General features: G+C 33.1%; 1 protein-coding gene across 1 annotated transcript in view; it reads left to right on the forward strand.

Annotated features, from left to right (window-relative positions):
* The window catches only part of DDX42 (DEAD-box helicase 42), a 43,784-nt gene that overhangs the window by 5,987 nt on the left and 24,792 nt on the right, over positions 1-13,005 (forward strand). Inside the window, exons 2-3 of the mRNA XM_056817077.1 lie at positions 5,606-5,842; positions 7,843-7,993. Coding sequence (XP_056673055.1) covers positions 5,622-5,842; positions 7,843-7,993 — 372 coding nt within the window. The 5' untranslated portion in view covers positions 5,606-5,621. The remainder of the gene's footprint in view (positions 1-5,605; positions 5,843-7,842; positions 7,994-13,005) is intronic.

The raw sequence follows: 13,005 nt of genomic DNA on the forward strand, positions 1-13,005 counted from the left end.
GGTGTTGATGATAAGCTAGCATTTATATGGTGATTTAAGATTATAGTAAAGTCCTTAACAAATATGATCTTAATTTGATCCTCATAACAACCCTGGAAGATAGGTTCTATTATTATAATACTATATTTTGAAGATAAGGAAACTAAGGAAGACAGATTAAGTGGCTTTTCTAAGATAATCTTAGCCTGGGTTTGAACTTAAGTTTAACTGATTACAGGTCCATTGCTTTCTCCACTGGGCTGCCTAGTTGGTCTTAGGAAATTGTTATTGATGTGATGAGTTCTGTCAGTAAGGCCTCCAACTCTAATCCTTTTCATCTGATAGACCACGCAAGAATTTATGTTCTCTCAGCCTAGCAGTTACCACTTCCATGCCATAAATAAGAACTTCAGTGAGAGCAAATAAATACTATTCAATTAAATTACTGGTCATGATTATAATTTCTCCCTCTCCTTCTCTGATAATGCCTGCCTTTATCATTTTTTTTCTTTAATCCTTACCTTCCATCTTAGAATCAGTACTATATATTGGTTCCAAGACAGAAGAACAGAGCAGTAAGGACTAGGCTTTTAAGGAAGTGACTTGTCCATGGTCACACAGCTAGGAAGTTCCTTAGGCCATATTTGAATGAAGGACCTCCTGTCCCCAGGCTTGGCTCCCAGTTCACTGAGCTACCTAGCTATCACTATCTTTATCCTTTTTGTAGTATCAGTCATTTTTTTAATGACATTTAAAAGTTTGTTATAAAAGAAAGATAACTTCAGATTAAGCGAGACCAGGATGAACTCCTTCTAAGTATCTGGTTTTGTTCAAATTTTTTTAATAGTCTTTACATGGCCCAAGAAAAAGCATTATAATAGTATTTCGACAGATATCCAAAGGACTCAGAACTAAATTTTAGGTCAAGGTAATCGATATATATTTCATATGTTTACAGTTTGCATGAATTGAAATCTAATACAAAGATGTCCTGTTAGTAAAAATCCTCTCCAGTCTTTAAAAGCCTAGCCCAAATATAATGTCTTAGTTAAACCTTTAGCACTTTATTTATACTTCTCATGGTATTGACCATAAATTTGTTTGCCCTTATTTTGATACTCCTACCCTGATAGAATGTAAGTTCCTTGAGTGATAGGCTTTTTCACAACTCTGTACTCCCATGGTACTTGGTACTTGCAAATTTGCAAATTTGGTACTTGCAAAAAAAAACAACAACCTATCCAATAGAGTGTTGTAAGCAAATGTTAGAACTTCTATTTATATTCTTTAAAAGAAAAAGAAATTAAACTTTACCCATTTAATATATGGATTGTCACTGGTGCTCTCAGTCAATATGTCATAGTCACATCATGGACAGTATATGAGATATCTTGAGAGAAGGGTGAGCATTAACAAAGTAAAGAAAGTTGAGAGTGTTAACCTCATTTATTCCTTCACTGTCATCGCGTCACAAAATATTGCTGATTATCTGTGCCCTGTAAAAATAGACAGATTCTTATCAAGTTTAACTAGGATTATAGTTATAAACATGGAAGAGATCTTTACAAAAAGTCATCTAATCCCACTCTCCTGGATAAGACCACAATGCAACAAAAAGCATGTTCAGTAAATGACCACTGAAACAAAGATTAAAAATTAATTAGAGACTATAAGTTAATCATTAAGAATAATGAGTCAAAGGACAAATCATAAAAATAATAAAAAAAGGAAAATGACAGCTGCTGGAGAGGATGTGAAAAAACAAATACGCTATTAACAGTCTTTACTGTTGTTGGAACTATGAACTAGTTCAACCATTCTGGAAAGCAATTTGGAATTTTGTCCCAAAGCCTATCTGCATATCCTTTGAACCAGCAATATTGCTACTAAGGGCTATGCCCCAAGAAGGTTAAAGAAAGAGGAAAAGGACCATATGTTTAAAAATATTTATAATAGCTCTTTTAGTTGAGGGCAAAGAATTGGAAACTGAGTAGATGACCATTATTTGGAGAATAACTGGACAAGTCATGATATATGATTATGATGGATACTATTATGTTGTAAGAAATAATAGAAGGGGTTGGTTTTCAGGAAAATCTGGGAAAAACTAAGAACTTATGCAAAGTGAAATGAAAAGAATGAGTAGAATAATCTGCATAGTAACAACTTGTAAAAAATAATTAATTTTGAAAGCCTTAAGTATGTGATCAACACTATAAACCACCACAATTCCACAGTATGGTATTTAATGGTGAAACATTCTATCTAGAGAAATGATGAACTGAAAATGCAGATTGAAGCATATTTTTCCCTTTCTTGCCTTTTTTTTCCCCCTTTTCTATTTTGGGGGTTGGAAGGTACATAGCTATTGTGGAAATTTGTTTTTCATGACTATACATACTTGTAATAGGTTTTGGTTTTCTGGTTTTCTCATCCAGTGGGGAAGGGTAAAAAGGAGGTAGAGAATTTAGAATTGTGGGAATGGGGTAAAAAAGTGTCCCTCCTTGGGTGGGGGGGGAACTAAATCATTCCATTAAAGATGACACTGAGACAACATACAAAATTTTTTGGATGCATCCAAAGTAGGCCCTAGGAGAAAATTTATATCTCAACACTTAGATTAAAAAAGAAGCAACAGATTAACAAATAGACCATGCAACTACAAAATATTTTTAAAACCTCAACTAAAATAAGAAAATAGACATCTTGAAAATCAAAGAGATTAATAAATTTGGAACAAAAGAAACCATTAAATTAATAATAAAAATGGGAATTATTTGTTAAAAATATAGACCATTAATTAATTTAACTAAAAAGGGAGAAGAAAACCAAAATTTCCATAAATGAACTCCCAAAGGGGAAAAAATGCCAGTGCTAGATGAATTTACAAACTAATCTTATTTAAAAATTTGAAGAATAATTCCAACATTACACAAATTGATGAAAAATGAGAGAGTTCTTCTAAATACCTTCTGTGATACAAATATTGTCTTGATAATTTAGACATGGAAAAGTAAAAACAGATAATAAAATTATAGACTGATGTGCTTAAGAACATTGATGGGAAATTTCAAAGTAAAATATTAGTAAAGAAGATACAACACCACATCATAAAGATTAACACTGGTAGGGGACAGCTGAATGGCTCAGTAGAAAGAGAGCCAGGCCCAGAGATAGGAGGTCCTGGTTTCTAGTCTGGCCTCAGATACTTTCTAGCTGTGTAACCCTGGGCAAGTTACTTAACCCCCATTGCCTAGCCCTTACCACTCTTCTGCCTTGGAACCAATTCCCAGTATTGATTACAATATGGAAGGTAAGGGTTTTTAATTTAAAAAAATTTTTCTAAGATTATACATTGTGAGTAAGTTAGACTTAGGTTTAACAAAACAAAAATCATGTGATTATAAAAATAGATTCAGAAAAGTCTTTTGACATAATACCCCATTTTTATTTTTAGGAAAACGTGAAATTCTTTTAGAAAACATGGAAAAATATATACTTCCTTAATATTATAAGTAGTACCTAAAGTCAAGAGATGATATTTATAATTGAAAATAAAATAGTCTCCTTTCTAAAAGCTCATGGTAAAGCAAAAATGTTCACTGTCACTTCTACTGTTTGATATTTGTGCTAAAAATGTCAGCTATGGCAATAAGACAAAAAGATTGAGGGACATAGACACAGAAAAAAATAAAACTATTGCTTTTGGGGTATGACAGTTTACTTAGAGAATCAAAGAGATTAAAAATTATTAAAAATTAATTAATTAATTAAAAATTGACTGAAACCATAGCAACGTGGCAGGACATGGAATAGACCCACATAAATCACAAACATTTTTGTATTTTACCTACAATTGATTGACATAAGAGAATATGGAAATTAAAACCAGAATTTCAACAAAAATCTGCATAATTAGTGGATTGGATTAAAAAAAATCAAGTGATAAACTTTTATTTCAATCTACATATCCTTATGTGGTATCCATCAGCTATAACAGCCATTCAACTAGAACAACCATTTAAACTAAATATCAAAATAAGTTGTATTTGAGAACCTGATCTTCAAATCACTATTGACAAAGTGTTAAACTAAGATTTTCAAAATAATAAAACATTTAAATTACATTGCTCTTATTTAAAATAGTATAATGGAAGAGGAGTTCTATACCATTAATAAAGTATTTAAATATTTATTTCAGATTTTAAAATTTTATTTTAAATATTTTGTCATATGTATGTTTATACAATAATACTTGTATATAATCTTTAGTGTATATGACACATGCTCAAAATTTTTTGACCAATGTCATTGTAAAAGTGGAGAGTTAGGGAGGATAGATAACATTTCCTTAGGAAATTGCATAGAGAAGTGATAGGAAATATTATTGTGGGACAGAGAGGCATTTGAATTGAGGGAAAAGTTTCTACTACCTGAGCTAGTCTATAAGTCACTTCCAGTTTCTCAGATATGAAAAAGAATTTGGAGAAAAAAAGACTGTAAACAAAAGAAATGGTTAAAAACCCAACAAAATAAGAATATTCTTAAATTGTAATCCACTCTTTTTTTTAATAAAATGCATTTTTAAAATTATGCTTTTGAAGGGCAGCTAGGTGGCTCAGTGGGTTGAGAGCCAGGCCCAGAGATGGGAGGTCCTGTGTTCAAAAGTGACTTCAAATACTTCATACCTGTGTGACCTATTGCCTAGCCCTTTCCACTCTTCTTCCTTGGATCCAATACACAGTATTGACTCTAAGATGAAAAGTAAGGGGCTTGGGGGCGGGGTGGAAATTATGCTTTTTAACCTCTCATGAGAGGAAAATTTTAAAGGATTCCTTTTAGCCAAACAGAAATTTGTTTTGTATTTTCTGAAAAGGAAAAGGGAGAAAAAATTATACACACAAATTTCAAAGTAGAGGCCAACCAAAATATTTTTCTCATTAAGAGGTTGTATAAGCAGCACTTTGTAAAGTCCTTCGCCATTATGGGAACAGCATAAGAACAAGGGCTTCCATCAAGCAAGGTTTTGGATTGCCCAAAGTACCCCGGTTTGCAAGGTCTCTGGGTAGCCGTAGCTTAGAAACAGCCAGACATAAAGCTTGCTCTTTCAGCATTCAGAATTCAGAATTCAACTCCTCCTTTCCTCAAATACTGTATGTTCTTAAGAAATTAATAATGAATTAAAAAAAGAAATTAATAATGCAGGAATTCTATAAGAAACTTGGTTAGATGGTTACCCATTGACATATTGAATTATTACCTATAGAAAACTCTATTTAGAACAATCTAAATCCATTGTCCCCATCCTGTGAATCATTGATTTCCATTGTGAGTGATCTAATTCCTCTGCTTAATTCAACCCTCTAGAAGTACCTTCCTTAAATCAATAAACTTTGTCACTGATCAGCAAGAGGCCTTAAATCTGTCTGTGACCCTCCTGATCCCAACCTTGTTCCTCTTATCCTGTTCTGTGACCCACAAATAACTTGTTGAACTGGTCTCATCAAGCTATTGAGATGAAAAGTGGGCATTTTATAGGTAAAGGTAGATATATAGGTAAAGCAGAGTTATTCATTGTGAATTTGTCATTTTCTATAAATAACTTAATATACCATGGTCCTGACAGGTAAATTATCTACATCATGAATTGGAACAAAGGTGGCCCTGGCACCAAAAGGGGATTTGGGTTTGGTGGATTTGCCATTGCTGCTGGAAAAAAGGAAGAACCGAAGCTCCCGCAACAGTCCCATAGTGCCTTTGGGGCAACCAGCTCTTCAGCAGGGTTTGGAAAGTCAGCTCCACCACAGCTCCCTTCTTTCTATAAAATTGGATCCAAGCGAGCAAATTTTGATGAAGAAAATGCGTAAGTTTCTGACTTTGTAGTAAGTAATTTTGCTTTTTCTAAAAATAGAAGCAAAGAAACATTTTGCTTACGAAAGGAAATTTTGGCCTTTTAAGTTTTTTGTCTTTCCCCCTCTTTCACGGGGGGATATAAATTCTGAGAATTATAAAATCTGACAGTTTATTATTAGATGATTTCCATTCTGTACTAAGATGATTTATATTGAGAGTACATAAATTACATTACAAATGCAAACCATTGCCAGTACTGGTGCAAACTAATTTGCCTCCATACCTAATACATATATTTTTAGAAACCAAATGAGACTCTTTGCCCATAATTGTCCAGTAGTGTGTATGACTAATGATTTTAAAACATACTTTTCTAATAGATTTTTAGGGTAATGTGCCTAGAATTGTATTTTCCATAGATCGTAACCCCTACTATTTTATGCTTGAGAAAGGAAGCATTCTCATGCAAGTGATTCCCAACTTAGCATTGTAATGTTAATTGTCTTAGAAGGCACCTTTCTATATCAAAATGCATTTTAATTTGCTTCAATTTTTTAAAAAACCTGTACCCTCAGCATTGTTAGAGATAGGATCTCACAAAATTAATGATTGATAGATTGCTGTGATTCCAAAAAAGATTGACAATTATGATTCTTTACAGTTATTTTCTGTATTATTGCATTATATAGACAGGAAATAATGATTAAAAATATGGAGAAAAGTTAATTCTGTTGGCAAAACTGTCCCATCAGGCTATCGTAAAATTACATGGATATTATTGTTATAGAATGCTCTTATGATCTTAATACATTTTAATGAATAAATTAACATTAAATGTTTACTAATTTTTTAATGATACACTCTGAAGCCATTTAAACAAATCAAGTTCTAAAAAAAAAAGTTCTAAAACAGTGTTGATTGTACAAGGCTTATTGAAATCTTCATGAATTTGTATTTGTTAGGGAGAAAAGCCACTCTTGGTATTCTACACTTAAAGCATATTTAAATAGTGTGATGAGTGATGATGTTAGACTCTATTATTAGAGGTTTTCAACAGATTCTAAGGATATCTATGGGGATAAATCCTCTCTTATGAAATACCACCTGGATTAATTAATTTTTACCCCAAAATTTATTGTTTTTTTTTTAAGTTTCACCCCAAAGTTCTTATCTCTTGTATAACTTACTATATGATTAATATTTGCTATAGTTTCTTTTTTCATACATATATAAAAACTCTTACCTTCCATATTAGAATCAATACTGGGTATTGGTTCTAAGGCAGAAGAGAGGTAAGGGCTAGGCAATGGGGATTAAGTGATTTGCCCAGGGTCACACAACCAGGAAGTATCTGAGGCTAGATTTGAACCCAGGACCTCCCATCTCTTGACCTGAGTCTCAATCCACTGAGCCACTCAGCTGTCCCCTTTGTTTCTGTATAAGAATGGTCAAGATTGGTACCTATAGCTTTAGCACATCTGAGCATTAGTTTTGGAGTCTTCAGAAGGAAAACTCATTCCAAAATGTTTTGAAAATTGTAAAGCACTATATAACTATGAGAGATTTTTATTATTTAATTAGAAAACACAAGATTTGTGTAAATAGGTTCATATGGAGGGAGGGAATCAGTCTATTCACTCATACTTTCATAGGTTAGATCTGATTGAAGAGAATGATCATATTCTTTTAAGTATAGGACTTTTGCATTTTGAATAATTTTTGAAATATCTAGATCTTCAGGTGAGCCTGAGAAATGCTCATTAGGGAACATTACAATGAAAATATGTGAATTGTGCATTTCTAAATCTTATAGGGATAAAACATTTATTTTCAAAATGCATTAAAACAAAATTCTATCATAAAAAAATATGTGGATAGTCCTTTGGAGTTTATTGTAATGGTACCTGACTTTTAAGTAGCTGGAATGGGGGAATAGGTAAAGAATTTAAATATTAGAAATCAGCAATCATTCTTTATCTGCCTATTTTACCTATTGCTTTTACTTTTAAGTTATTTTGAAGATGAAGAAGAAGACTCTAGCAATGTCGATTTGCCTTACATTCCTGCTGAAAATTCACCTACCCGCCAGCAATTCCATTCCAAGTCAGCAGACTCTGACAGTGATGATGATCCCCTGGAAGCATTCATGGCTGAAGTAGAGGCAAGACTCTTTATATATCTGTCATTAGAATATGCTATTACTGGAAACAAAACAAATTATTACTTTTATTATATCAATCCTAGTCATAATTGACCTTAGAGATTCTTGGGTGCCTTGAGATAATTTTTATTAGCACTGATGTGTGACAGAAGAACTGGAACCCCTACAGTAAAGTAGCTTGAATAAATAACTATAAAATGAAAGTGAATATCATAAGAAAAATGAACAAATTTTTAAAAAATTTTGTTTGAAAGATATTTAGATTTGTATCAAGTATTTTTTTTTAATCCTTTATCTTTAAATCCATCTTCCCTGACATATACTGTCCTAGTTCCTTTCTGTCTTAACTGGTTTCTTTTTTTCTTTATGTCCTCGTTAAGTGTGGATGATCCTTAAGAATGTGCCTTTGACTTTTTCTTATAATTATACTCTTGCTCATAGTGATCATGCCCACTTGAAATGGCTTCCACTGTCAACCCTTAGTGTTCTCTGTCTTATGTAGTTGAAAAAGCAGACGACTAGGTGTTGATATACTTAAATTCTATTTGTTAATTTGCAACTAACAAACTATGTGCCCTTACTCCAGTCACTTAATATATTTTAGACTTTGATCTCTTCATCTTTAAGTTTATGGTTTGACTAGATGATTTCCAAGATATTAACTGAATTAAAGAAGGTAATATAAATGTATTCTTCTAGATTTCTACTTTGCTTTGACACTGGCCATATAAAATTTCTTACTACCAGTTTATATATGTTCTCATCTGAATGTTAGCACCTGAAATTCAGCTTGTCTAAAACTAAACTTGTCATGTTGTCTTTTGCATACCTCCCCACAATGCCAAATCAATTCCTTTTTACGTCCTTGTTTTTTGGTAATGATATATTCTCCATGTCACCTCAGCTTGGAATCATTTTTCATTTTTTTTCTCTCATCATTTTTATTTCCTGTTCTTTAGCAATATCTTTCTCAACTACTTTTTAATTTTTCTTTTCCATTGCTACTACTAAAATTGAGATCAACATTATTTTTTTAAGAAAATAGTTTTTAGGGGGCAGCTAGGTGGCTCAGTGGATTGAGAGCCAGGCCTAAAGATGAGAGGTCCTAGGTTCATATGTGGCCTCAGACACTTCCCAGCTGTGTGACCCTGGGCAAGTCACTTCACCCCCATTGCCTAGCCCTTACCACTCTTCTGCCTTGGAACCAATACACAGTATGAATTCTAAGATGGAGGGTAAGGGTTTAAAAAAATAGTTTTTAGTTTGTGGTTTGCTACCTTATATTTTCTATTCAACATTCATTTCTGAATATACCCTTCCTTCCCTGTACCCAGTGAGCCTTATCTTGTAAGAAAGATTCTGAAAGGGTAGAAAAAAGCATTTCAGCAAAGCCAACCCAACCTGTTCACTGCATATGAAAGTAATTGTAGTATTCTACCCTTCTAATCCCCCACTTACATGAAGTGAAGGAGATACATTTTTGTAACTTATCTCCAGGTCAAATCTTGGTCATAATAATTGTATAGCATTCAATTCACTTTATTCTTTCCATTTACATTGTTATTGTAATTGTCTATATTGTTCTCCCAATTCTTTTTTAACTGTATCAGTTCACATAAATCTTCTCATACATCTCTAGATTCTTCATATTCATTAGTTTTTTTAAATATATTTTTCCAGATTGAATTTTGATACAACTTTTAATGTTCATTTTCTGACATTTTGTAGTCTTTTTTTTCTCTCTCCTATTCCTCCCTCAAGAAAAGGTAGGTAATATGATATAGGTTATACATAAATGAAAATACTTATTTGTCATGATGTGAAACAAGACACACATTGCTTACACTAGAGAAAAATTAATGAAAGAAATAAAGTGAAGAATGGTATGTTTCAGTCTACATTCAGATTCCATCTGCACCTTCTTATCGTTTTTCATCATGAATCCCTTGGAGAGGTCCTGAATCCTTGCCCTCTTGATAATAGTTAAGTCATATACAGTTGATCATCATACATTTTTACTGTGTACAGCATTCTCCAGATTCTGCTCATTTCACTTGCTTCAGTTCATGTCTTTCCACAGTGTGTGTGTGTGTGTGTGTGTGTGTGTGTGTGTGTGTGTGTGTGTGTGTGTGTGTGTGAGATCATCTTTTGTCATTTCTTATGGCACAGTAGTATTCCATATACCAGAACTTGGTTAGCCATTCCGCAATGGATGGACATTCCTTTAGTTTCCAGTTCAAAAAGAGCTGCTATATATATTTTAGAATATGTAGTTTCTTTTTCCTCTTTCTTTGATCATCTTAGAAAATAATGGTATTGCTAAGTCAAATGGTCACAGTTTTATAACTCGAGTATAATTCTTGATTGCTCTCCAGAATGGTTGGATCAGCTCACAGCCCAATCAACAATGTATTAGTGCCCTCATATTTCCATATCCCTCCCAAAATTTGTCAATTTTCCCTTTTATCATTTTAGCCAATCTGAGAAGTGTGAGATGATATCTCAGAGTTCTTCTGCTTTTCATTTCTTTAGTCAATAATGTTTTAGAGTATGTTTTTCAATAGCTCTGATTTCTTCATCTAAAAACTGTTTATTTCTTTTCACCATTTATCAATTTATCAGTGGCTCATGTTCTTATTTATTTGACAAAGTTCTCTGTATATTTTAGATAAGACTTCTATCCAAGAAATCATTTCTAAAATTGTTTTCCTAACCTAGTCCTTTCCTTCCCATCTTGTCTACATTAGTTTTATTTCTAATAATAATAGACATTTAGCTATTCTCATGTTCTTTGCTATCATTAAAAAAGTGCTGCTATGAATATTTTGCTATGTATGGAGTCTTTCTTTTCTTGCTTTGTGATCCTTGAACATGTGTCAAACAACCAAAGATGGCCAGGTTTAAAGAGTGAAATTTTTAGCGTAGTTCCAAAATTGCTAGAGCAGTTCATAGTTTTACTTACTGTATATTCCCTTCCCTGTTCCTGAAGCCCTTCCAACATTGACTACTTTGTCATCTGTAATATGCCTTTAGCTATAAGAGAAATTAATTTTACTTCCCATTTCTTTTCATATTAATAAATTTTGGAGCATCATTTATATGAAGCATATTTATAGTTTTCAGTTCTTTCAAGAACTGTATATTCATATCCTTTGACCACTTACTCAATATGGAATGGCTTTCATTCTCGTATTTTAGTTTTCTAATAAAAGGACTTCAAACCCTCATTAGATAGATACATTAAATGTAAATATTTTAATTTTCCCAAAGATGCTTTCCCTTATCCTAGCTGCTTTAATTTTGAGTCATATTATGAAAATTGGCTGTTTTATCTTTTGTAAAAGAGATCCCTGTATACCTTTTTTTGTTTTAGAATTCTCCTGCCAGCCATACTTGTAAAAGATGCTTCCGTTTATTTTCCTTCCGTTTTTTAAATGTATAACCTTTTATACTTAAATTGATTGTTTAATTAGAACTAATTGTGAAGTATTGTCTAAGATGTTGTTTGAAAACTCTTTGCTTTGCCAAACGGATTTCCAATTATCCATTTTTTTCTTATCACATATAGGGAGACTTTCCCAAGTAGTATATATAATCAGGTTTATTGGATAACCTTGTCCCTTCCTATCTTTTCAGTCTTCTTGTATTTTTACCCTGTGATCTAGCAGCTGGCCTTCTTGCTGTTCTTCTCACATGGCACTCCATCTTCTGATTATATGCCTTGCTCTGGATATCTCCCTTACTTGGAATGCACCTCTTTCCCTCCTTCCCCCCCTCCCCCCATTGGCTTTCCTAGTTTCCTTCAAAAGTCGTCTCAGATCTTACCTTTTGTAGGAGGCCTTTTCAGGATCTTCCTTTTATCCCACACTCAGCTGCTTATAACTTCTCTCTGAGATTAGCTTCCATCTACTTTACATATATCTTCTTTTTAATAACTTTTTTTGTGTATTTTCTTCTTCATTAGAATGTGAGCTTCTTGAGAGCAGAGACCATGTTCTTGACTTTCTAATTCTATCTCTTAGCACAGTGCTTGTCACTTAAGTTCTTAATATATGCTTGTCAAGATACTGTTTTTGTTCATTTATTTTCTATTCTTGGCTAATGTCTTCCACCGATCTAGTTTTCTATTATTTAAACAGTAGCAAAGAGTTCAATGATTATTGCTTTATAATATAATTGATATCTAAAAGTGTTATTGCCTGATTGATTGCTTAGCATTTTTCCATTGAAATTCTAGCCTTGACCTTCCTCCAAATCAATTTTGTTATAGTTTTGTCTAGCTCTGCTAATTAGTTTAGCACTAAAAAGTAAGCCTTCACGCCATCTCCAAATAGACATGATTTTATACTCATTACTAATATTTATGCCTTTAATATTTTTCACTTGGCTTACCAAAATCACTAGCATTTCCAGAATTGTCAGATAATAGGAGAGAAGGAAATGCCCTTGCCTTATAACCTGTATTTATTAGAAAAGCTACTACTTTTATCTCTTGTGGATTCAATTTTATTTTATTCCTGTCAAAAGTATTGAAGTATTATTGCTTTGTTGTTGCTGTTCAGTGATCCCATTTAGAGTTTTCTTAGCAAAGGTACTGGAGTAGTTTGCCATTTCTTTCTCCAGCTTTATTCCACTATGCCACCTGACTGCTTTAGCAGCTAGATTGGAGTGTCAGGCCTGGAGTCAAGAAGACCTGAATTAAAATAGATACTTGTCGACCCTGGGCAAGTCATTTAACCTCTGTTTGCTTTAATCCACTAGAGGGGGAAATGGCAAACCACTCTTTTCTTTGCCAAGAAAACCCCTTAAACAATAATGGTCGGTGCGATCACAAAGTCAGACACAGCCAGATGACTGAAAAGCAGTCTTTAATTCCACAAAATAGTCCTTCAAATACTTAAAGATAGTATCCTGTACCCCCTTGAGTCTTTCCTTTCCAAGTTGAACAGCCTCCATTTCTTCATTCTTATAATGAAGTAGCCTCCCAACCAAATTGCTATTTCTATTCCAGT

This window comes from Monodelphis domestica, chromosome 2 (assembly GCF_027887165.1).
Source record: "Monodelphis domestica isolate mMonDom1 chromosome 2, mMonDom1.pri, whole genome shotgun sequence".
NCBI classification, from domain to species: domain Eukaryota; kingdom Metazoa; phylum Chordata; class Mammalia; order Didelphimorphia; family Didelphidae; genus Monodelphis; species Monodelphis domestica.